This window comes from Schistosoma mansoni, chromosome 3, assembly GCF_000237925.1.
Source record: "Schistosoma mansoni strain Puerto Rico chromosome 3, complete genome".
In the NCBI taxonomy this organism is placed as follows: domain Eukaryota; kingdom Metazoa; phylum Platyhelminthes; class Trematoda; order Strigeidida; family Schistosomatidae; genus Schistosoma; species Schistosoma mansoni.
In genome coordinates, this window is record NC_031497.1 from 27572412 (window position 1) to 27600398 (window position 27987).

At 39.3% G+C, this 27987-nt stretch overlaps 2 protein-coding genes across 2 annotated transcripts in view; both read left to right on the forward strand.

Moving 5' to 3' along the window:
• Positions 1-6364: 6364 nt before the first annotated feature.
• Positions 6365-6826, forward strand: Smp_193730 (hypothetical protein; the record flags this gene model as incomplete). The annotated part of the gene is made up of 1 exon (XM_018799841.1): positions 6365-6826. A coding segment is annotated over one exon (462 nt), but the record flags the coding sequence as incomplete, so codon positions are not given.
• Positions 6827-16537: 9711 nt separating this feature from the next.
• Positions 16538-27987, forward strand: part of Smp_181260 (hypothetical protein) — a gene marked incomplete at both ends in the record, with an annotated part of 33493 nt that continues 22043 nt past the window's right edge. Inside the window, 6 exons of the mRNA XM_018799843.1 lie at positions 16538-16627; positions 20056-22396; positions 22772-23109; positions 25021-25138; positions 25301-25564; positions 27256-27371. Coding sequence (XP_018651591.1) covers positions 16538-16627; positions 20056-22396; positions 22772-23109; positions 25021-25138; positions 25301-25564; positions 27256-27371 — 3267 coding nt within the window. The remainder of the gene's footprint in view (positions 16628-20055; positions 22397-22771; positions 23110-25020; positions 25139-25300; positions 25565-27255; positions 27372-27987) is intronic.

The following is a 27987-nucleotide window of genomic DNA, read 5'->3' on the forward strand; positions in this document are numbered from 1 at the left end:
TACTAGTTTATACTACAATTCAAATACTTCTAATTATCATATTGGCGTCGCGATTGAGCCTGTGATGGAACGGTTGGATATAAATTCAGGTTTTAATGCTTTTGAGGAGTACATGGAGAGGTTCGAAATCTGGGCTATGACCAAAGAAGACGATGAGGATTTTAATATTGTGGCCCATTTCCTTACATTCATCGGGAAAGAAGCATACAGCCTTATAAAGACTTTGGCACTTCCAGACAAACCGATTTCACTCCCCTATGCAACTCTCAAGCAACTACTGTTGGATCATGTAAAGTATACAAACTCCGAATGCGGTAGGAGAGAAAAATCCGATAAAATGACTCGCCAGAACTTCAGGAATTCCACTTTAATAAGTCGTCGCAGTTCGATGCGTAATCAAAGTTATTCAGATAATACTTCATTGAGCTGTGAAACAGTCCATGATGATGAGCACGAGTTTAGTAAATGCTTGTTCTGCAGCAAGTTTCACCCATGTAATTCATGTATATTTCGTAATTCTAAATGCTTTAAATGTGGTATAACTGGACACATTCAGTCAGTTTGTAATACCATGGTTCATTTCGCTGAAAGTAATGCTAAGATGGATGCTTCTAATGATCAGTTATCTTTATCTAGAAGAGGTATAACGTTATATAACAGTCCTGAGTGAAATGAAACCCAGAGTCATTGGGAGACGAAAATTCCCAACCAACCAACTTATCAGATTTCTCATGTTATTGTACCAAATATGGTTTGTCGTGATAATTCACATACTTCTGATGGAATTTCTTACAACTCTGAGAACAAAATGTTGAATGAGTCAAATCATGATCAAAAACCAGATTCAGTCGTGGTAGATGCTGGATTCCCTGATGATCCATTATTCTCTAATGAAACTCTTATTCAATCTGAGGAAAATATTTCAGAGAAATCGAATTCTGATATCATGTCAAGTGTCAGTGGTCCTCACAATCAATTTATCTCTAATGATATTCCTAATGAATGTGACAAATATGTTCCTAATGAGTCGAACACTAGTCACATTTCTGATGTTCTTGTATCAGATGTTGCATATTCTCACGAACAATGTGTTTCGAGTAGAATCCCTAGTCAGTGGTACGATGAATCAGATGGGAAAGCAAAATTTCCCGAAGCAACCAGAGAACCAGTTTGCCCAGAAGTGAAGTTTGCACAGACAGAGAATCCAAATCAAGTCCAAGATTATCCTAATGAATATGAGGCAGATGAATGTTTTCTATTCGATTGTTTCGCAGGTAAATCAAGCCTAGTTAAATCACATGTGTTAATTACATATATCAATGCATATCCATCTGTGTATTCTAATATGAATAACAAAAAGTATATGTATCATGATTTTTATTCAAGTCAAAGTCACATGATGGAATACCTCAAATCATATATCAGTGTTTATTCCCAAATACTCACATGCAGTAGTCGATGCGTAAGATTTGAGAAGATAATGCAAATTGGGAACGTCATATTGGCTAAAACATTGCGAAGTAAGGACCCAACATTATTTCGTGGGGGAGGATATTGTTGGAAAGTCTGTAGTGACCGGCCAGTCTCGATAAGAACACGATTGGAATAACGGAAACAATTATTATTATTGTAACCAATTGTACCAGAGATTGTTTTACTGTATTTGTTTAACTGTATCAGTTTCACTTCTTGTTCCGCGATCCGCCTTGTTTGGTTCGAGCTTGCTCACGCACTGCTTATTCGCTTGTACTCTTTGGCACGTCTCGGTATTATTTCGATACCACGAGATCGCCAATAAATATACTTGATCTGGACTAGTAAAGCCTTCTGATTTACGGGCTATCAAGGGAACCAAGTCGTTTTTGGACGCGTAATCGAATAGTAGTGGTGATCATAGTCCGTCCACGACTCGACATCCACTACAACTGGTGAGCCGTATTTGGAACACGCAATACAGCTGGTAACCCAATCCATCGAGCACAAGTCAAACTTGGCCAATTCTCCAAACCAGATCAATCCGGTGAGTCTATTTATCTATCCACATCTGTTGCATATATTCGTATTGATATTTTTCAATATATAATATTTTGGCAACTTAATATGGCAGATAACGATAAGAATAGCATAAATATGATAGACTCCGAGATACAGGTTATCAGTTTTCGACCGGTTCCTTTCATCCCTCATGATCCAGAAGTCTGGTTCGCGGCACTGGAATCTCAATTTGAGATCCGCCGCATAACCAATCAAAGGCAGAAGTACGCCTACGCTTTGGAATCATTGCCCGGGGATCACCTAACCGCTGTCCGTGAGGTTGTCCTCAATCCGAACGTTCCAAACGTTTATGACCGTCTTAAGGATGCCATCCTTCGACATTTCCTCCCATCAAGAGAGGAATGATTGAGGACACTATTAGCACGTCACCCTATGGGTGATGCTAAGCCGAGCCACCACCTCACGCGCCTGCAATCCCTTGCAGGAAACATGACAGCTGACTCTGAGATAGTCAAAGAGTTGTGGCTCGAAGCCTTACCAGTCAGTATCCAGCCAACCCTTACGGCTCTGCTCGAGGACACTCCGCTCAACAAGGTGGCCCTCATAGCAGATAAGATTCTAGCACGAGTTAACACCAAAGACGACTATTTGGTTGCTAGTACTTCCCGTTCTAACGTTGATCTCGATGCTAGACGACCTCCGACTCATGGGGATAGGGACAGATATATCCATACTCGTCTCAGTTTCCGAGACCGCGCAAATGTGCCAGCCCCCTACGCCCCCCGACCCAGGTCACAATCTCGTAAGGCCATAACGACTCGCCCCAAGCGGGCATCTTCCAAGCCACGCCAGAAGGCGGTTTCGGAAGCGAGTTCAGGTTGGTGCTGGTTTCACCGTGCTTTCGGAGCCGGTGCTCGTCATTGTCGAGCTCCCTGCTCATACAAGGCGGGAAACTCCTCAGCCGGCGAGTAAACGCGGCCGTACTCGCCGGCACTTCACCTCAGGTTGGCCGTTTATTTTACGTGCACGATTATCGCACCAACGCTAGGTACCTTGTGGATACGGGTGCCTAAGTTTCTGTCGTACCTATCGGTAACAGTAAGTCTCAAGTCACTATGCTTCGACTACGCGCTGCGAATGGCTCAGTCATTCCCACCTATGGTACACGACAACTTACGGTCAACCTGAGCAACCGACGACAGTATCTGTGGACGTTCATCATTGCCGATGTTCCCACAGCTATACTCAGCATCGATTTCCTACAGCACTATGAATTGCTAGTCGATTCACGTAGGCTGCAGCTAATTGATACTTCGTCGAACAGCAACTTTATGGGCTCTAAAGCCCACACAAACGCGTACCGAATCACAGGTGTATTTCATTCGCGTGACGATTTATTCCACGCTTTATTTCAGAAATTCCCCAAATTAACTAAACCTCTCGAGGAGACTCCATCGGTGACCAATCGTGTGGTACACCACATAGTCACCCGCGGACCACCAGTCACGGCATGACCTCGCCGACTGGCACCGGACAAATTAGCTTTCGCTAAACGTGAGTTTGACAATTTACTAGCTACTGGCATTATTCGTCCTTCTCACAGTCCTTGGGCCTCACCTCTCCACATGGTTCGAAAAAAGGATGGGGTTAGTTGGAGACCATGCGGAGACTACCGAGCGTTAAACACAGCTACACGTTTCGATAGCTATCCCATCCCCCACATACATGACATCACGGCATCACTCAAGGGCACGACAATTTTTTCCAAGATCGATCTGGTACGAGCATATCACCAGATCCCAGTCGCTCTTGAAGATATAAAGAAAACTGCTATCACGACTCCTTTCGGTTTATTTGAGTTCCTACGAATGCCATTTGGATTACGGAATGCTGCTCAAACTTTCCAAAGGTTTATCGATAGCATTGTACGAGACCTAGATTTTGTTCACGTCTATATTGATGACCTGCTAATCACATCATCAAACGTAGATGAACATTATCAACACCTGACGCTACTATTCCAGCGCCTTTCGGATAATGGAATAATAGCCAACCCCGACAAGTGTGAACTCGGGAAGAAGGAAATAAAATTCTTAGGTCATGTTATTAAGCATGAGGGTATTCTACCTTGTGAGGATAAAGTACGTACTATAATGGAGTACACTGTACCGTCCACACTCAAGGAACTGAAGGCATTTCTCGGTTTGGTCAACTTCTACCGACGCTTCATTTCGCACGCGGCAGAACAGTTACGACCGTTAACCGATTTACTTCGCGGTAATCCACGCAAACTGGAATGGAACGACGCCGCACGTACTGCATTTTCAGATATCAAAACGGCCCTAGCTCAAGCCACACTTCTCGTGCATCCTGACCCATCAGCCACGCTTAGTATAGCGGTCGATGCATCGGATTTCGCCATAGGAGCCGTTATGCAACAGAATATCTCCGGTAGTTGGCAGCCCCTCGAATTTTTCTCACGACGCCTCACTCCTACGGAGACGAGATATAGCGCTTTTGGTCGCGAACTGCTAGCAGCCTACTGCTCCATCAAACATTTCCGGCACGCTGTAGAAGGTCGTAATTTCATCTTATTCACCGACCATAAGCCCTTAACGTATGCTCTGCATACCAAGTCTGACCGCTACTCACCACGAGAGTGCAGACATTTGGACTATATCTCCCAGTTCACGACAGACCTTCGTCACGTCAAAGGCGAGTCGAACTGTGTTGCTGATGCTTTATCACGTATCCAACTTAATGCAGTTACTTTGCCAATGCTTGACCTACCTGCTATAGCCGCCGCCCAAGCAAACGATACTTCATGCACGGAAGCACAACAGTCTACGTCCCTTCAGTGCCGGGAAGTACCCCTAGCTACTAGCTCAGGTACTATCCTATGCGATACTTCTACGGGCCTCCCTCGACCCATCGTACCCTCCGCTTATAGCCGTCTCGTCTTTGATGCCCTTCATGGTCTATCTCATCCTGGTATCGCAGCCACCCTACGCCTCATCGCTGCACGATACGTCTGGCCGTCAATGAATAAAGATGTCCGTATGTGGGTAAAACAATGTTTACAATGTCAACGATCAAAAGTGCACAGGCACGTAGCTGCCCCTATTGGCACTTTCGCTACGCCTGATGCTCGCTTCGATCACGTTCACATAGACATTGTAGGACCATTACCACCATCGCACGGGTATGATCACATACTCACATGCATTGATCGTTTCACAAGATGGCCCGAAGCTATTCCCATCACGTCTATTACGGCGGAGACAGTCGCTCACCGCTTCGTAGAACGATGGATAGCTATGTACGGTTGTCCCTCGACTGTCACGACTGACCGAGGACAACAATTTGAGTCCGCATTATTCTCCTCACTAACACGGCTGCTTGGTACGGAACGCATACGCACTACCGCCTACCATCCAGCATCAAACGGTTTAGTTGAGCGGTTTCATCGCCAACTTAAAAGTGCTCTTCGAGCACACGAAAACAACAATTGGTACGAAACCCTACCGCTCATCCTCCTGGGAATCAGAACGAGTCTAAAGGCAGATATTCAATGTTCCGCCGCTGAACTTGTTTACGGCACGACATTGCGTCTGCCTGGGGAATTTTTCACACCACGGAGCAGCACTAAGTTCGGCGAATCAGACTACGTCCAACGACTGTCTGCATTCATGCGAACACTGACTCCGGTGTCAACTCGTATACAACATCGACAGGTCGCTCTCCCTCGAGAGTTATCTACCTGTTCACATGTTTTCATACGAGTAGATTCGGTACGCAAACCTCTACAACAGCCTTACGAAGGACCTTTTCACGTGATTTCCCGTCACGAAAAGACCTTCAAGGTTGATCGACGTGGCCGCATCGAAACAGTCAGCATTGATCGTCTCAAGCCAGCACACGTCGATGACAATGCTATACCTGATAAGCCGAGACCCAATGTTAGACCCATCAGAGCTTCTAGCGGGATTTCTACATCTACTTCGGATCCCACGCTAGATGCACCTGAGACCTCATTCTCACATACCAGTCAACAGCACGTGTCATCTGCCCCGTCTACGGACGAGACTTCCGTCTCACGTCCAGACCTGCAGACCACACCGCCCTTGACTGCGGATGAGATTACAGGCTCACGAGGTTCGAACGAGACTACCGTCTCACGTTCTGGTCGCCGAGTACGCTTACCCGTACGCTTTCTCGACTAACCTCATAACCAACTACGGATACAGTATAGGAATCTACCCCTATACTACACGAAAGCTACACTTTTCTCTTTTTCTTTCATTTTTTTGTTTACCCCGAGCCTACGCCTCTGACCATCGCTGTTCTGGTATCGTCGACTTCAGTCAATCTTGGCGAAAGCTGGCCTGATCACCCACGCTATAGTCAACGCACTCAGTCGATCTCTCTGACTCCAAATACGTATGATATACATTTGGTCCCGAACATGGTTATCCTGGTCGCATCTGGTTCCTTGGCTCAATCTGGTTTCGTCCTACGTCTGCAGCGTTTCTGGTCCGGACCTCTACGAACGCAACCTTCAGATTCTGGATACAAACCACTCTGGTGTAGCATGCTAATCCAAACAATCAACACAGTACGTTCCTTCTGGTACCGTTCTACGTCAAAGACTTTTGGTGGCAACTCGAGGATCAACGATCACTTCCTGTTCTGCCAACGCCTTCGTCCTACAATTGCACGTTTCGCGATCAGTCCCACGAACGAAACCGCTACGTATCGAAAGTGTAAACCCTTTCTAGCGGGGGGCTCCTGTAGTGACCGGCCAGTCTCGATAAGAACACGATTGGAATAACGGAAACAATTATTATTATTGTAACCAATTGTACCAGAGATTGTTTTACTGTATTTGTTTAACTGTATCAGTTTCACTTCTTGTTCCGCGATCCGCCTTGTTTGGTTCGAGCTTGCTCACGCACTGCTTATTCGCTTGTACTCTTTGGCACGTCTCGGTATTATTTCGATACCACGAGATCGCCAATAAATATACTTGATCTGGACTAGTAAAGCCTTCTGATTTACGGGCTATCAAGGGAACCAAGTCGTTTTTGGACGCGTAATCGAATAGTAGTGGTGATCATAGTCCGTCCACGACTCGACATCCACTACAAGTCCATGATGCAAATTCTAAATATCAACGGTTTCACTACAAAGCCGGCATGCTGATTGTATACAATTCCAGAACCCAGGTGAGTCTGTTCCAATTTCGGTTATTAATTCTAATACTAATGAGTGCATTCTAGATAATACAGAGTCTACATCCAATACACCGTCGGACAGATGTAAGATGAACTTAAGAAGAACACGAGCAATCGATTACAGACACTTACACTCTAATTCGAGCTGTGGCGGATGTGATGTTTAAATAAATCAATGACTTCTTCGTATTGATGACTGTTGTAATTTTGAATTCCAAATACAATACACTCGTTCGGGCTCATCTAATACTTCTTGATTACATTGCGTTATTCCGGGGATTACTAGTTTATACTACAATTCAAATACTTCTAATTATCATAGGTTTCTTTATTTGTATATATTGTTAACATTTTTGACGCTAATTAAGGCTGTAACGTTTAATTTTTTTTGGTTTTTCATCTCGTTGTTATTGAATCTCTATGTTCCTTACTGAATTGTATTTAGTTTGTTTTAATTGTTATTATTCTGGCGGCTGCCATATTGACTGCTCGCTCTTTGTTCGTGCGGTTTGATTTTGACTGGGATCGTACATTTTTGATTGTAATTTGGAGCACTTTCCCAGAAATTGAAACACTTTGTGTTATAAAACAGCCGCTCAAACGGAATCTTACTTGATCTATCCAGAAAGGACAGAATAACACTCACCTTTTGGTGTTTTCGGTAATTTTCATATATTTCTTACCACTTTGCTATTCATTGTAATTTAGATTAAATATTTTGGTATCAATTGTTCGTTGAATAACCGGGTGGTAATATTTGTTTAGGTAAATTTGTACATTTGTATATATTACGAAATTTAGAACCGTTGTTACCCAAAACACTTTGTTCTGATTTTGATTTGGGTCACGAGTCTATAAAGCTATTCCCCCGTTATTCGGCCACATCCGGACCTATTGAAATCTAGGTTTGAATCTTACAGCTAGTGCATATGTCTTACACCAAAAATGCTTTGCGAGTGGTTCACATAGAATATATACAGCTAGTTTAGTTGAAAAGCTCCGCCTGTAGTCCCTCGAGGGGCTACTGCCGGTGCCAAGCCCGGAAAAAAGAAGAGGGTCGGGCACAGGGTTAGCTACTCCATCTCATAGAAAACCAACTCGCTAAATGAACGCTAACCAGAAAAAATAACTAAAACCATTTAAACTCTATCCTGGGAGTTGAAGGGAGAATTATGACGCCTCATGGTGAAAGCCCAGTTCCTTCGAAAGCCAACAAATGCCCTGGTACGAACGAGAATAGGGAGAGTTCGCTCTCCCTGAATCTCCTTACGATGCTCCACCACCTTGTGGATCCCACCCTTAGGTGAAAGGCTCAGAGTGCGGCCCCCTAAAGAAACCACCTGCTTCGGTCTGGGCACCTGCGCCATATCACAGCCCTCACACAAATCAAGTGAGATTTGTGTGGCGCATATATATGGTACCCTTTTGTAACAATATCTATGTGTTTAAATAAATATGTTAAATAAATTGGAAAGCGTGAGGTTGATGCCCATTCTAAAAACCAGAGCAACAGTTTTTACAGGTACATGGAACGTCGGGACAATATGGGAGGCCGAATCGCTGCAGAAACGAAGAAATACAACCTATGGGTGCTTGGGATCAGTGAAACACATTGGACGCAGGTTGGACAACAACGACTATCTTTCGCGGAGCTTCTGTTATACTCTGGTCATGAAGAAGAAAACGCCCCACATACACAAGGAGTGGTATTGATGCTGTCCGGAAAAGCACAAAATGCACTTATAGGATGGGAATCTCATGGACCAAAGATCATGAACGTCATCCAGTGCGATGTGCGTATCATCGACTACAGTGAAGACGCTAAAGATCAGTTCTACGTTAGGCTGCAGTCGATCGTCGAGAAGTGCCCAACAAAAGACCTGACCATTCTGATGGAAGATTTGAATGCCGAGGTTGGAATGGACAACGCCGGATATGAAGACATCATGGGACGACATGGACTGGGAGAAAAGGACGAAAATGATGAGAGATTTGTGAACCTATGTGCCTTCAATAAATTGATCATAGACGGCACTATACTCCCACACAAACGGATTTACAGAACCACATGGGCTTCACCGGATCACACTACTCAGAACCAAATTGACCATGGAAGATATGAGAACCAGGAGAAGAGCTGATGTAGCATCAGATCATCACTTGCTGGTCGCCAAGATGAAACTAAAACTTAATAAGCACTGGAGAACAGCGCGGAAAACATCACAAACGTTTAATACGGCCTTTCTTCGGAATACTGTCAAACTCAACAAATTCAAGATAACTCTCAGAAACAGGTTTCAGGCCTTTCATGATCTACTCAATGAAGAGAGAACTACCATGGAGAACAGCTGGAAAGGTATCAAGGAGACAATCATTTCAACATGTCAGGATATTCTGGGCAACAAGAAGAAACATCGCAAGAAATTGATCACTGTTGGTACACTGGATAAGATTGAAGAAATGAGGGACAAGAAGGTAGCAATCATTACCAGGCGAACAAGAGCAGAAAAAGCCAAGGCACAAGCCGAAAACAGAATCAAACAACCAAGTGAAGAGGAGCATCAGAGTCAACAAACGTAAATATGTGGAAGATTTAGCAATGACAGTGGAAAAGGCTGCAAGAGAAGGAAACATGAGAAACTCACTGAAAATTACCGTATACTAGAACGACCAGTGAATAACATGGAAAGCAATGTAATCACCAACATTGAAGAACAACGGAACAATTGGGTAGAACACTTCAAAGAACTCTTGAATCAACCAGCTCTACTGAACACACTCAACATCGTAGCAGCACCCACGGACCTCCCAATCGATGTTGGCCCACCAACAATTGAAGAGGTCAGCAAGGCCATCAGACAAAAAAAGAGCAGCAAAGCAGAAGGACCAGACAACATTCCAGCAGAGGCACTGAAAGTAGATGTAGCAGCAACTGCAAAGATACTCCACATCCTCTTCAGTAAGATTTGGGATGAAGAACAAGTAGGAACAGACTGGAAAGAAGGACTTCTGACCAAAATACAAAAGAAAGGTGATCTCAGCAAGTGTTAAAACTACAGAGGGGTCACTCTCCCTTCAATGTCAAGAAACGTCCTCAATAGGGTGTTGTTAAACAGAATGAAGGACTCCGTAGACGCCCAACTTCCAGATCAACAAGCTGGATTCCGTAAGGATCGATCTTGCAAAGACCAAATCGCAGCTCTACGGATCATTCTGGAGCAATTAATTGAATGGAATTCACCACTTTACATCAGCTTCATTGACTACGAGAAAGCATTTGATAGCGTGGACAGGACAACACTATGGAGGCTTCTTCGACACTACGGCGTGCCTGAGAAGATAGTCAATATCATGGAGAACAACTCGCCCAGGTAAAGACCGTCGTCAGGCAAGGTTGCTTACTTTCACCCTTTCTCTTTCTCCTGGTGATCATGAAGACGTCAACACCTGAAGAGAACCACGGGATATAGTGGACAGCTAGGATGCAGCTGGACGATTTAGACTTCGCAGATGATCTGGCTATTTCACCACACACGCAGCAACAAATGCAGGAGAAGACGACCAATGAGGCAGCAGCATCAGCAGCAGTAGGTCTCAATATAAACAAAGAGTAAAGCAAGACTCTCCGATACAATACAACATGAAGGATGTGGAAACCTTTACATATCTGAGAACCAGCATTGATGAACACAGTGTATCTGATGCAGATGTGAGAGCGAGGATCGTCAAGGCAAGAGCAGCATATTTACAACTGAAGAACAGCTGAACAATTGTCAACCAACATCAAGATCAAAATTTTCAATACAAATGTCAAGACAGTTCTACTGTATGGGGCGGAAACCTGAAGAACTGCGAAAGCCATCATTTATAAGATACAGGCGTTTATTAACGGTTTTCTCACAAGATACTTCGGATCCGTTAGCCAGACACCGTCAGCAACAACCTGTTGTTGGAGGAAACAAACCACATTTCAATAGAGGAAGAAATCAGGAGGAAGCGCTGGAAGTGCATAGGGTACACATTAAGGAAATCACCCAACTGCGTCACAACTCAAGCCCTCACATGGAATCCTGAAGGCCAAAGAAAAAGAGGAAGAGGAAAGAACAAATTACGCCGAGAAACAGAGACAGACATCAGAAGAATGAACAAGAATTAGATAGAACTAGAAAGGAAGGCCCAGTAGATTGTGGTTTGGCGAATGCTGTTCAGCGGCCTATGCTCCATTGGGAGTAACAGGCGTAAGTCAGTAAGTCCAAATGAAAATATATACATGGGTAGAATTATGGCCCACTCCTTTATTAGTACTGCCCTATTAATAGACATAATCCTCTCATACCCTCCGTAGTTCCGCTCGTAAACTTTGGCACGACCTCGATATTCCTCCAACAAACAAATTTTATTACAGGGGTCTAACCTAGGAACTGGCACGTAGTTTTCTTTTAGAGGTGAACATAGTCAAACGCGACTTTACACTACTACAATATGATAGAGAACATATTTAGGCTGGAGATAAAAAAATATATCTATGAATAAAACATTTAAGTTACCGTAGAATAAACACGGCTGCAGGGCCGAACCATGCCATCCGATCAATTGTTCCTGCCTTCTCCGTCGCTGGGTTTTTCTGTGCGTTAAGTGACTAATATCTATTTTCCCAGTCTTCTCGTGTTCAGCTTTGAAGATTGTGTGGTTAGGGCCCAATGTCACTACAGGTTCGTCCGTAAATTATGGTCCCGCTAACAGGAGCTCTAGATAATGGGACATCAGTCGATGTTGTCAACGAAGACCTCAGCAAACAATTTGATAAGGTGATGGAAAATGAACTACTCTTTAGGCTGGGGAATCTGGGAACTGCCTAACCTCTTCTAAGGTGTACCGAGGATTTCGTGGTAGGTCGTATGAGAAAGTAAGAATAAACTGTACTGCTCATCTTGGAGACCAATATTTTTGGGAGTATCGCTAGGCTCTGTCGCGGGCCGTTTACTTTTTATAAAGAATGTAAGTGAAATTAGCATTGTTGAGTCCCCGATGCTACTATATGGTGATGTAAAAATTTGGCGAGAAATGATAGGAGACGCAGATACACTTACACTTCAGACGGACTTTGTTTTCCTGATTGGCTGGTCTAAAAAGTAGCTCATGACTATTAGCGCTACCAAGTATATCTACACACACTCTGAAGATTCAAAGACTGGTAGGCACAGCGTTAGTGAAGAGTCGATGCCTATAAATCGATTTCACAAGAATCTTCGGGTAGCAGTCAACCATAATACTAAGACCTCGGCCTACCGTTGTAAGGTCACAACTAAGGGATTCAAAGCTTTATGGGCCCTAAGACGTACATTTACCAATTCTGATAGTAAGGCGTTGACCACAGTACACATGACTTTGGGGAGATCTGAACTTGTGAACAAAGTTTAGGCTGCAATTCCTCGTTCAAAAGGGGCCTGGGATTTCTTGGGAAAAGTACAGAAGGCAGCTACCCGAGCAACTCCATAAATCTGAGGTTTACCACACAAAGAGTGGCATGAAAAGCAGGATTTTTTTTATCCTATTCTACTGTAGATCAAGAGTTGTTCTGATTTGGGTGTAAAATGTACTACCAGATCGAGACAAGTCGGAGGACATAGCAGGTGAGAGGCAAAGCCAAAAACAAACAAAATACCCGTGGCGTTTAGTTCTACACGCCGTTGTCAATTCTTCGAAGATGTTACCAAAAATGTTGTGTCCACCCTTTCAATTGACTCATTTAAAGGACGACTAGACACTTACTAGATAGACACCAAAAAGACCGATGGTCTTTTATCTCCAAACACAAGCCTGAAGTCTAAATCTACCTAAAAGTGACTTATAGTATCCCTCACAATACTGTGAACTCTTTAAAAACATACTTAAACTCAGTGCCAACACAAAACGTAAGGGTGACACTTATAAATTATGGACACGACATAGCATAGTCGGCTTTTTTTCAATTCTGGAATCCTCTGCTAGCTGAGGTTGTTCAAGTGACCCTTCACAGTTCTTTCAATAAAAAATCTGCCAAATTCTCGACGACTCATGACAGAATGACACTATAACATATAAATATTTCCCATTTCATCATCAAATATACCTAGGTTCTTACCTGAAGGCAAAAGTGAACCACTGCCACTAGAAACGAAGACCCGTCATCGATTCCTTCCAGAACCATTTAAAGAAGTTTGAATCTCAGATGGTGGGAATAGTGTATAGGTTGACCAATGATACCTACAAATAGTGTAAAGTGTTCTGTTGACATCTATTTAAATTTCGCTTTGATAACAGCAATCTGAAGAGGATTTTTATTGGTCAAGATGGTTTAAATACTTTGCATGAAACAATCCTTGCCCGTCTTCTCGTTTTACTTTATGTAAATGAACTACTAACTGTATCAGTCATCAGCTCTACTATTCGCCGATGACATAAGGACTTGGAGACCCATACATAGTATGTTAGACAGAATAGTGTTATGGATGGGCTGGTGGTCACTAGAAGTGAATTTTATCGAGAGTGTGGTGATGCAATAAAATAACTATGATGATTCATATCACTACACAATACGTGGAGTTGTTACCCAAAGCAATGGACAATAAAGATTTGGGGGTCATTAAAAGCAGCGACCTGAAAACAACGAGTAACTGCAAGGCTGCTGCTACCAAAGGCTTTGAGATGTGATGTACTACTCGTAGGTCTTTTCAGCACTTGGAAGAAAAATTTTTTTGGAGTATTATACCCGACTTTCATAAGACCATTATTTGGAATATGGGATTTAAACAGCGAGTCCTTGATTCAAGTACAAAGCGGATAAGCGGTATCGAGTCCGAAGATGAGGGACTAAAATGTTAAGAGGTCTCTCTGTCCTATTTTATGAAGAAAGACTGAGACACCTCAACACCTCAACTTACTGCAGATTACGAGGTGATCTAACATTGGTTTATCGTATGCTGAACCGTGACCTTGGCATTAGTATGTCTTATCTTTTCCTCCTGTCTAGGATTGATCGTTTGAGAAGAAATGTTAAGAAATTTCAAAAAAAAACCGAGATCAAATCGTCTACATCTGAAGTTCTATTCCTTAGACCGACTGGTGAATGACTGGGATTCTCTGACGAAGCACAAAAAATTAGCACCTTCAGTTGATATATTCAAAACGAGATTAGACCTCCAAAGTGCCACAAACTTTTAGGATTGATATCGATCCATAGACCTCCTATCCTTATTACCGAAGACTAAAATCTAGAAAGGCCTTGGACTGAAGCGCATTCCTTGAAAATCTACGTTGTGGCAAAATGGAAAAGTGAGATTTCTGAGTACAGTATAGTGAAATTCGTAAATTTAAGCTATCTTGCCATATCATTATGGTGTATTTCAATATTTGGATGGTAGTTCATACCAAACTCAAGTTTAAATTCGGCTGATTTAAGGAGTATGTTCAACTTAAGTGACTCTAAAAATGACCTTGAGGTTTTCATTTCGTTGGTGAGCTAATGGATAGGCCAGATTAGGAATCTATTTTCCAAAAGTAACAATACGTGGGTCTTCGCCGCACTTTTGTACGAATCGGTGGAATTCGGGGCACTTCGAACTACTGCTTGTATAGATCCTCTCAGATCTGAGAGGATCGATAATGTAGACAGTTCTCAAACATCCTACAGGACTTCCCTTTTATTCCTATTTATGGTCAGTGTGTTGACTTAATTTCTTCACGTATTTGTAGGACATGTGTCTGTTATTCAATACATTACCATTAGTATATTCAGCTTCAAGTTGACTTTTGGATGAAAGATTTCTGAAAAATATGTGTCCATTACAGTCGAACAGATATCCCATCATCGCTTAGAATGTTACTTGTAGACGTCTAGACGAATCTTCCGTATCCACGCTCATAGTCTCTTGCTTCTGAACCCTAAACAACATGAGCCACAAGTATAATGATTTGCGTGCCTACGTCATATTTTTCATGTTTTCAGACAGAAGCGTAACGTAGATAAGTCCTAAAATAACATTCTATTTCTTGTGGACTGAAAAGCATATCTCAGACATTTATTCTTAAGGTTTCAAAAAACTTTATTTTCAATTCACCCCTTCACCAACCGCATTATTATCATCGTTGTAGTCCAGTGCCAGCCAAAATTTTGACGATCATTCAATTTCTGAATCACCAGATGAAAGATATTTTGTTCTAGAAAGTATCTCATTGACAAAAATCGAACCAATAAACCTGATAAACATCACTTATTTTACTTAGTCTAATCATTGCCACCCGTAAATTACAGACTAAAAATGAGTGCCAGCATAAGCAACTTACGTTAAAATGATGTGACTTTTTCTTTTCAGTTTATAGAAGCATAAAGCTAACAGGACTATGGGAGTCCTAGTTATGAAAACCTCACAATCTATACAACCTTTTGAATACGTAGACGAAAGGAGTCACTACTACGTATTGAAATAGTTTTTCTCATTCATTGACAACTTGATTTAAAAGTCAATAGTTAACTGAAATTTAGTTGATCCTCGGGTCATAAAATCTTTTCTACATGTTTCGGTACTGTAATCCCATTACAGATAAATTTCATATAGTTCCTCTGAAATAAAGTTGTGCGTCGTTGATGGTGCTCATACTTAAGAACCTAGTGAAACATGGTAATCTAGTCGGTACATTCAAAAAGAGGTCTGAAATCTGTCCAGCTTTCAAAGCATTATTGTCCTCTAGATCATAAAAGTCAGGATTTTAGAAAGTTAAACTGATTTATTTGTATTCCGACCCCTGGACTGTAATAGACAAATGAATCATATTATCCAGTAATCCTGGCCTATTTTCTTTAAAAACCTTTGCATTAAGACTATTTCGGCCTACCAATGTTTGTTAGGTTTGAGTCCTAGTCTTTTAACTTCGGTGAGATCTAAAGATTTGATATTGATTTCTTGTACAGGTCTTATACGAATTCCCCCATTTATAAACTTAAATAAGGAATAAATATCGTGGCAGGATAGCGTAAATTGACTTATTTCGTACATTCTCTTCAGCTGCTTACGACCTAAAACCATAGTATTAAGCACTAAAACGAAACCAGTGTAAAAATTATGTATGGGAAAGTTCTTGGATGAATTGAACTAACATGTGGAGGTAGAGTAATCATAAGACATGAAAATATGAGAGTCAACACTGTTCGAACGTTCTTTTGTCCATAAGTTAGGTGTATGAACATACTAGAAGAGGATAGGAAAATTCTTTTAAAATGGCATTGGAGAGAACGATCATTCGTAATAACTTCATCATACCCTACAGTTATGGGCCAAAAGTTATCGTTTTTTGTGTTACATCAGACAAATATTAAAGTTGAACCAATCCATATTATGAATTGTAAATCGAATTCGAAGGTAGACTATGTAATATTTGTCCAGAAATAGTACTGGTCGAGTCAACACTTATGGCAAACTGTTATCCGTGTTAATTACTTCATGTGGTGTTTTCCAGGGTTGCTCGCTTTGCCTATTTATATCCTTATTTATTTATTTGACTTTGTCAGAGATAACACTTTCATCTATTGAAGTTTCAGGGGGGTTGATCTACCAGGAGATCCATTCGTTGACTTAGGATATGCAGATGATAACTGAATAAAGCTCATAAGTAAAAGTCTAAAATATTAGAAGTTATAATTAAGGTTTTATACAAGAACTTTCGTCTAAATTAGATGGAATAGTTTCACAGTATTTGGGCGCCGAGTTTATGTAAGACATTAAATAGGAAGAATATATTTGTAAAATCTCAGTGGATGAATTTCAAGTAAATCAACCGTTTCGTCTGGCAATCTGGTTCAAGCTTTTTCCTTGAAATGTTGGATTTACTTCAAATTCATTCGCTGAGATTTTACAAATATATTTTTCCTATATAATTAAGGTTATCGAAAATCTTACAGTTAATACTGATGAACTTGTTTTCATATGATTATTACGCACACATTGTTCTTAGTTCGAATTGCGTTGTGAGTACTCCTAGGATGGATTCCGGTTATTATTCACTTCACGAAAAGAACTTTGAATGAGAGATAAACCCCCATTTTCACTTTCTTGGTCTGTATGCTTTCACAAACTTCAGCTGTTAAGAGACGACCAAATATCAACCACGATTGCGTTTATACTTATATTTTCCACTAAATCCTAAGTCTCTTGCCATTCCATACTTTTATTCTTTGTTTTCATTTATTCCGTTTGGACCATATTTCCCATATCCTACTTTACATCGTAGTTGATAATATGTATCAATCAGTCAGTCAGCTAGGACATACGACCAGGCACATATATGCATCAGTCCAAGTTGCCATACCTCATTAGCACAACAAGACCAACACCAAATTCATAGAAGCAGTTACTTCAATTGTATTAAAAAAAGCATTTCATATAAGGATATGATATAGGGAGAAAGAATTAGTTTGTAGAAGGAAAGGTATGAAGTAATTTTAATCTCACCGTTTAAGGGAAGATAAAGAGTGTATACACCTATGCCATTCTGATCAATTCCGAGTCATGCCATTCAGAGTCTCCAACCATTGGTTACGATAGTCACACGGACCCCAACCAAGTAGTCTGCATCTACCAAAATGACTCAGACCCGAAGTTAGTGACTTCAAAGACTGATGCTACGTTTTGGTGTGGTCGCCACCTAACTTTCTTCCAACCGTCTCCAACACTAGTCAGCATTACGTTCCGTGGTAATCTTTTATTTATTTATTATTATTTATTTGAACACATAAATATTGGTACAAGGAAGCACCAGATACATATGCGCCATACAAATCCCATTCGATTTGCTTGAGGGCTGTGATACTGCCCAGGTGCCCAAACTGAAGCAGGTGGTTTTCTTAGGGGCCCACACCCGGAGCCTTTGACCGAAAGATCTGATCCACAAGGCAGTAGAGCATCGTGAGGAGATGCAGTCCCATGGTAGCCGTTGACCAACAACAGGTTCATTCGCCATTCGTTCCATCAGGATACTGGAGCCCATGTGCACCATTGGTTTGGAATCAGGGTTTTCCAACTCCCCTAGGTGGACCCTCCGTGTCCACCAACCCGGTTAAAGCGCCGGACATTCGCTTTTCGTCCTCTCACTTTCGTAAACAACACCCCCGCCACGAGAATGCAGTGAGTAGGACTTCCGTGGCAGAGGCTATATATTCGCTGGCCATGTGAGAGCATTTGGAGAGGGAGAGCAGGCTCTCCCCACTCTCGGCCGTACCAGGGCATTTGGGGGCTGTTTATGTGGAATACGTGACCCAACCATCTCAGTCGATGAAGATCCACAACTTCATCAACTGATTTACCATCATTCCCTAATACCCTGCCTCTAACCTCACTATTACTTTCCTGGTGATTCCGACAGATGCGAGTAATATTTCTAAGATATCTGTGACCAAATGCTAGAAACTTATGAATATCCTCGACTATTAATGGTCACATTTAGCAGCCTCAAAGTAGAACAGAACGAACTGCTGCTTAGTAAACTCGTCCCTTAATTGATAGACGGATATCTTGCCTTCGCCATAGGTGACGTAAGTTGGCAAAAGCCGAACGAGTCTTTTGGATCCGTTCAGAGATTTCGTCAGACACCACCCTATTAGAGCTGATCGGATTTCCAAGATAAGTGAAGTTATCGACGCGTTCGCTACTCCATTCCCTATCCTTAGTTCAGGTGTTGACCCAGGCCAGTTCTGAAGCAACAACATGCATTTAGATGGGGAAAAGTGCATTCCAACACATCCTGTCATTGTTGATCAGTGCTACCAAAAGACACTGCATTTTATGAGTGTCTTCACCAAAGAGGACTATGTCATTTGAGTATTCTAATAGGAGATCAATTCCCGAAAATTCAGACAACGAAAACGTTATTTCCATCAGTAGATCTGTGATAAAATTAAATAAAAATGGAGACCGTGGACAGCCATGATGGACACCATTTGGTGTTTTAAAGTCAAATGATAGTTCGCCATATGCTCTTACTCGACTAGTAGTGTTCGAGTGGAGAACCTTCACAAGGTTTATGTACTTCTGAAGTACACCTTTCAATGACAGACACTGCCACGGAATCTCACGGTCTACAGAGTTAAATGCTGCTTTCAAATCAAGAAAATCTATCATCGTCGGACTCCGATAAGCTTGCTTGTGTTCTGAGATCTGACGAATGGTGGATAGTTGGTCAATGCAGCCACGACCGGGTCTGGAGTCAGTCTAATTTTCTCGCATTTGCAGTTCACGAGTCCTTGTTAGACGCCCAATAATTATTAAGGCTAGTATTTTAGATGCTGTACTAGTTAAATTAATCCCTCTATGGTCATCATAGTTTGATTTTGATCCTTTCTTATATATTGGGACAATCAGTGATTGCAGCCAGTCAGATGGGATTACATTCAGTTCCCATATTTTAGCTAAAATATTGGTCAAGGTAATCGCTAAAACTGGACCAGGTGCACTTCCTCGTTTTAGATTAGCTATAACTTTCTAAACTTCAATTAGAGTCGGAGGGCGTTGATAATATGTATATTTCTGTTTTCACCTATTTGGGTGGAGTGTGGCAAATTGAACCAAAACGCATCCATATCAGATCATGCGTTGACTATAATATTTAATCGTTTTAAGCTTTCAGAATTTATCTTTCCATACTTTTGTAGAGTCAACTTTTGGCGTCTAGTTCGTTTGTTTGATAAAACGTTTCGTAGCCGTAACTTATATGGGAATAGAAATGCAATCCAGTTTATCTCATGAATATATCAATACACAACTAATCATTTAATATTTGACTTTGTTTACCTTAGTTCTTAATTTTACTTGTTTTGTTTTTCAGAACTTCCGATGCAGCCGATCGTATTATGAAACCTGATAAGCTTGACCCTATGAATCATCCTCACATTATTGACGAATTAGCTGAATGGTCCATAAATTTGGATTCCAAGCTGTCAGCAGACAATAGTTATTCTGTTGCCGTAGATTTGTTACGTTGCCGAAATATTTCATTATCAAGTGTACATCCTTCCTCACACAATCTGTCTTTGGATGACAAGTTACCGGCTAATAAAGAGTCAGATCCATCCTCACTTTCCAAGATAAATTACCTTTTGTATAATACCTGGAGAAAATTCTCGGAAGTACTGACTTTTTGGTTCCCACCTTCTCAAGTTTTAGTCACTTACGCTCATTTACGCGAGAATAATTGCCCTTGGCAATTAGGTTATCTTTCATCTGAGTCCGTTCAAGGGCAGGCTTTGTGTCTTGTAGCCACTCATTGGCTAGAGTTAATGGAATTGCCAAATAGACTTCAAAGTTCTAATTCTTTGTCATTAAACGATTTAAAACAATCAAATGATATCACCCCATCGGAACTAATTGAATCACCTACCATAAGCTTTACATATGTTGAGTCAGATGTCAATCAGACTGTTACAAATCATTCTACTCGGATAACAAGAAAGTGGTATCTGAGCTATGTGGACCCATGTCCACAGTGGCGCATAGTTACTTTTTTATCGTATAAACCTAGTGAAGCATTTGATCACGATTTATCAACCGATGGCTCAAATTCAACTTTGGATAATCTGTATTATATAACCGCTATAGGTTATAGTAATGGTTCCATCGATATAATTGACCTATCAATTGATGAAAGCGAGAGGCCTAACATAGATCAAAATATTCGACGTAGTCGGATTTTTATTCCACCTCCTTTTACACAGTCGACCGATCCTCTCGGTCACAAGAAACCGCTTTTTCCCGTTGTTTTATTGTCTTTCATTGATGTATCTCATCTTTTGGTGGGACATTTCAGAGGTCATGTAGATTTGTGGCATCTAGATTGGAAAGCGAAAAATTTTCCAGCTCGTATGATGATGAGAATTTATTCTATCAATTCTTACAAAGCTTCTAAACCACCTATTTTATTGTCAGCTGTATATGACTCATCTTCCAGTTTGCTTGTTTTATCTACTTTACCCAACGTCAATGTGTCTGTGTCCAAATCAATGCATAAAAAACTCGGATTAACATGTTATTATGTGTCCAAAAAGGCACCTTATTTAATCCCAGCCTCCTCCTGTTCAACATCTGATGTAATACCTGGTGGATTGATGATTTTATATAATGCTTGGAAAGACACATCAGTTCATTTATTATGCAACCTATTTCGTCGCAATAGTTATCTGACTTGTGATAACTCAGATGCAATCACTTCTATGACTTTGGCAAATTTCAATACTACTTCACTTCCAACTTTCTCATCTTCAGATATATCCGATCAATTATTACTTGGTAGCCTTCATTCATCCGGTTCATATTCTGTATGGTTAATTCCATCTTTTGAATTACTTCTTCTAATTGCTAATCCTCAAAGTAACCCCAACCTTTCATTATCACCAATCAATCATCAAGCTTCTAATATGTATAGTAGACCTTTTCGAATAACTTGGTGGGGTAGACCATCAGAATCGGATGAATTATCAAATCAAACTGTTCAATTATGTGTTCTTCATGAAAATGGTTCCATTGATTTATTAGATATTCAGAAATGTGGTACAGAATTTTATCCTAAAGTAGCAAAAACACTTGAAAGTTTGAAACTACCACAATATCCTGTATTTGCTATACATTCTACTCTTCCATCGAATCCTCAATCTTGTTTATCTGAAATTGTACTGTTATCTTCTTGTTTAAAAGAAGATTCTGAAGCTAAATTGGTCAGTTCATCGAAAACCATTGTTTATCATCACTGCGTACGATGTATACGATTAAAGTCAACAACTCATCATGGACTATTTGATCATTATTTACGTATTGGGAAATTTCATAAAGCTTTAAAGCTAAATGGATCAAACAATAAGACAAATAATGAGATAATTTATAAACAAATGTGGATCAAATTAAGTTCGGAATTTTGGAAAATTAAAAATTTTCAACAATTTATTCAATCTACATTAGATCCAATTTATTTAAATCAACCATTATGGATTATAAAACAATGTTTAAATTATATACCAAAAATTGTACCATCTAATTTAAATTATACTTTATTACTTTCAAATATACAATTAGTATTAAATTATGGTTTAAATTGCCTACTAAGCAACAAACACTTGAATAATGAGAATAATAGTACTTGGTATCCAAGTATACATAATCGTTTTATAACTTATATAAATCATATTCATTGCATAGAAACTATTATACATAATGAATTATTACATCATCAATCATTATCATCATCATCATCAACTAATAAATCAATAAATTTATATTTCATTAATCCAAATACTTGGCAACCATGTATTAAATCAATTATTCAATCAATTATTGATTTTCGTATAAAATCATTATTATCGATTACATTTAATTATATATATAATCAACAATTTATTGCATTAAATACTATAATTAATTATTATCCAAAATTAATAGGGAATTATCGATTATTTATTGGGTCATATTTATCAGAAACTATTGATCCTAATTTATATTTTAATAAAATCTTTCATTTAAAATCAGATTCGAATCATGATGAATCTGAATCTATTATTGATCTTGATCATGATCCTGAAGATATAATAAAGAGTATCCAATGTCATTTTACTATACCACTATATCTTAATGAAGAAATAATAAATGATCCATTGAAATTAATTAAAATTCTATCGAATTGGTTCATTGAACGATCAATACAAATTGATAAACGTACTGGTTTAACTAATTATGCATTGAATTTCATATCTATGGGTTTATCTTATTGTGAAGAGATTTGTAAAGGGAATCATATTGATGATGAAATGGAAACATGTTTAAAGGCATTAAAAAAAGTTCGTCGAGATTTTATTGAATTAGCACAAGTAAGTAAACCCTGTGTTACTAATTTGTAAAAATCATGTTCTCATTAATGACTAATATTGAGAGGTGGTAATACTTGGAGCTCGAGTGAAAAAACCTTGACAGGTGGAGTTCAACTATTCCCAGTGTGTGTGTGTGTGTGTGGAATTTGAAGATGGTGATTGGAGGTGGTCAACAGGAAACCCTGGATCTAGGTTCTGTGCAACTTGGTACTCGTCACCAAGGTGTAGTTGTAATCTTGAGGGGACTGGTGCTTCTTGACGGATTTGATCCCGTGTCACTCAGCTTCACAGTCAGAGACGTTATCACTGAGCTATCCGGGCCGCGATCGATCTCCTGTAGGACTGAGATGTAATCACAATTAATTGATCACTGAGTGGTGATCAACATAGTGCACGCAGTGTCGAGCAACCTAGACTAGTAGCCACTTTGCAACTTGATCGATAGTGCAACATAGTGCACGCAGTGTCGAGCAACCTAGACTAGTAGCCACATTGCAACTTGATCGATAGCATTCGATCTACACTAAGAAAGACTTGACAGACATGACATTGATCACCACCCAGTGATCAATCATTTGGGAATTTAGGGATAGTTGCACATTTTCGCGAATTGATTAGAGTTAAACACATAAATCTTTGTATGTAGACTCAATCGTTTAAAGATGAAACACTCCTTGCGAGACTGAGAGTTGTATATTCGATCTTCAGTGGTAGGATCATGAACACACACTAGTAAGGAGTCCTATAGTAAAACGAAATAAGCTATCCAGTGTTCCTAGTTCTAAAGGTTGTTTAATAAAATCTGTTCGTGATGTACACTGTGCATTATAATTCCTAACTCAGATATTCTGTTTTACTTAAAGCCTAGTTTTTCCAGCCAATTGTAACTGTATGCGTCTTAAATCTAATTGGTTTCTGGAAAATTCCCTTAACAATAGTAATACCGCTTCCACTTGTATACAATTGTTTAAGTTGACACTGTCCTTAAAATCTGAAAAAAGTTGACATCTTATCCACAATAAGGCAAAAGCATCATCTAGTATTAATTAGAATTTATTCTTTGTTTGTGACATAAGTTGTATAAAACTAACAGTAGAATAATCTCCAAAATTGGAGGGAGAATGAAATTTCGCTTTATTCCTTAGGCATATAGATAGTCTCGAACTGGTGTACGTACGTACGAAGTTCCACGTTGTGACTGACTGACTGACATATAGATAGTCTATAATAAAAACCAAAACAAATGCCCAATTATGTCAAAATTCTTGTTTACCAAAGTGTTATAACTTGGTGGCCTTCCGTGCCCATGTAAATATATGACGTGACGATACCACTAATTAGAGAGAAGTAAATTATCAATCAGACCAATGACACACGAAACCCGTACGAGCAGCCTAGAGTACTTATCCGTCCTGCTTACTGCCTAGCCCAGCCACTTGAGTCCAGAACACCAATAACAGCCTCTACAATATGAATCATTCATTTTAAACATAGTGGGTTTATATACCAAACAAACAGACCACATCGTACCGTGAAGTAGGAAAACAACATTTGTATAAGATTTAGCCAAATGTTGCTGTGAATAGGGGGAGATAGTAATTGATAGATAGGGCATAATTCAAGAACGGTAAATCGTATAGTAATAGTTTATGGGTCAAAATGAAGCTTATAATAAAAGGAACATGAATATGAATAGTTGAGTTACTTAACAACTATACAATAGAAAATATACGCATCATATGTGTACATAAATAGTCCTCAAAAGTTACCATTCATAATTCTCTTCGGGATATAACACAAAGTTATTGAAACTTTTGAGGCTATCTGCATCCTCAAGAGAGAAAGTTGCATTAGTCTTAGCAATTCTATCTCTAATGATAAATTTTCTCTTTTTTTTTCTTTCAAATTTAGATTATCTACAATAAAAATATATCTTCAACTACAATACTACAAATATCTAATGATTCAACAAATGTAATACCTCAAGAATATAATACTAATAATAGTAGTCATGGCAACACAAACGAATGTATCAGAGCATTTCAATTGCATATTAAACATTTTCAACAGTTCAATTCTAAATCTATTTTAACTTTTCTACTACGAATTAGTTTAAGTCTTATCCATTCAGATAATCTACATAATAATCCATTGTCATCATCATCATCACCATCATCATCGGTTACATCAGATAAACTAGTCTCATTTATTCTTTATCAATTATTACCACATTTAGCTGAGAAATGTTCACCATCTAATTATGAAGAATTGATTAATCATTGTCTTTTATATGCAGCAAATTACATTGGTTTAACTGGTCATCTTAAGCTTTTAGAGTCCGTCAGATTGGGATGTTTCACTGATTTTATTGATTATTTATCAATAGATCTAACTGATTCAGTCGTATTGAATAATAATAATTCTCGTATTGATGATTATCTAAATATTTTAAACCGTGAGTGTATTTTATGGCATGTTACGTAATACAGGATCGTCTCTTTTTTGTTATATGAGAAAGTGGAGTTCTGTATTTTGTTATGAAATGTACATCGTGATCTCTATGGCAAATGTTGCGATTGACCAATCAAAAATCTCCTATTAACACGTGCATGTGATTGGTCGAAAAAATAGTTTTATTTTCTAAGGATAACATATATAAATGAGTGTTTATATATGTGAATCGGTTTGACTCGAATTACTACCTTCACCAATCTTAGTCTTCGAGCTCAGTAACTGCTTCAGGGTTTGTCCTTATTAAGTTTGTACATCAGTATCAATTTTGGACAGCACGCCTAATAACAATAAACGGTCTATATATACGCTACTATCGTTTAAAATTCAGTTTGACTTCGATTGTAATGAACTGATGGTATTTTATGAAACAGTAAACACTTAATTCTCATTGAAACCTGAACAAATTGAATATTTAAATAATCATTGTTATTTATATAATTATTACGTTAATCCAACATTATAGGCTTGTTAATAGTAATAGTGGAGCGGATGCTTTTACTTCTTATCTTCCTTCACAATTCCTTAGCTCTAATATTATTGCATGCTTTTCACTCCTCTAATTAATTCTGGTTTTGAACTATACTCTCCTCAAATACCGTTGCTCGTTTGGAGGACAGTTCGCTCTTCGTCTCAAAATGTTCACTTACGACTGAGTATGTATAGCCTTTGTCAGAGAAATTCTCTTTACTATTTTCATACACAATAGGGACTTTTTATGAAAATGAAAGAAAACGGAAAGCAAAGTCCCCCAAACCTATGATGTACATAGGTTCCAGGATCCTGAGGGAATAATTGGTGTATGTACCCATTTTGTTTCCCATGTACTCTAGAATCGCATATCCTGACGTTGGTTTTACAATTGATTAGACACTGAATAGGGATCAATGATATATATATATATATATATCATGTTCTTAGTGCTGATTGAATTCTATTGACCAAGTTGGAATGAAACCATTACTCCAAGTGACTTAACACCACGTCCATTATATTGAGATGTAACGTGGTAGTCTTCTTAAGATTACAGGTATACCTTGATGACGCCTGTCAAATAGCACAAAATCTAGATCCAGGGTTTCCTATCAACTACTTTCAATCAGCACCTTAGTTAACAGTGATCCGTTGGCAAAAGCTCAAAAAGTGACTTTCTAAAAGAGCCACCCACTTCGGTTTGAGAACACTTAGCATATCCTAGCATTTATATATATATATATATATATATATATATATATATATATATTTATATATGACCACAGATACCTTAGAAATATTGCTCGCATCTGCTGGCATCACCGGGTAAGTAATAGTGAGGTTAGACGCAAGGTATTAGGGAATGATGGTAAATCAGTTGATGAGGTGATGAATCTTCATCGACTGGGTTGATTGGGCCACATGTTACGTATGCCTGAACACCGATTACCACGACGCGTTATGCTGACTAATATTGGCAATGGTTGAAAGAAAGTTAGATGGTGGCCAAACCAAAACGTGGCATCATTGCTTGAAGTCACTAACTTCTAGTCTTAACCACGTTGGTAGATGCAGACTACTTGGTTAGGGTCCGCGTTACTAAATTCTTTTTCATCAAAATACATCTTTTGTTTGTTTGTTTTTTCTTACCTACATTTTTAGCATATCAACTATTAATAGGATTAGTTTATGTCCTAAAAGAATATGAACCAGATCATAAAGTTGATCAATCATTCAATCAACAACCAATTCTATCATTATCAACCTATATCAATAATGTAAATCATCTTATCCAGTTAATGCTTTCTTATTGTCAAGATTATAAAATGATCATTTTACAATTTACTAATGAAATCGATTATCAAAAATTGTTGAAGGATATTCAATTAATCAATCAATTTATTGTATCATTTATTGATTTTCAATCATTCATACAATCAACTGAAAAATGTATTGGTTCATCTATTCAATTACCTTTTCATTCGATTAAATCATTTTATCAATGTAGTCAAAATGCAAAATATTTTTGTTATTTATTAAATAGTTGGATGCAAATATTTAGTCGATTAGCTATAACATATGAATATGAAGATAATATATCTGATGAATCTATTCATGATCATAATCATAATAAACGGATACAACGATCATCGATTTCTGAATCAACTATAAAGAAACTCAAGTAATTATTTATTTTCAGAAGGGGTTTTTTGTGGAAATTTAGTACTTTCGTAGTTGAAAGCGTAGTGAGTCAATTGAAGCTAGACCACGAGGGAGAACTTGGAAGCACTGGACGGCCGTTTCGTCCTATTGTGGGACACCTCAGCATAACAACCATGGGATGCCTGCTCAGTGGTCTATCGGTTAAGGGCTCTGGCGCGAGACTAGTAGATC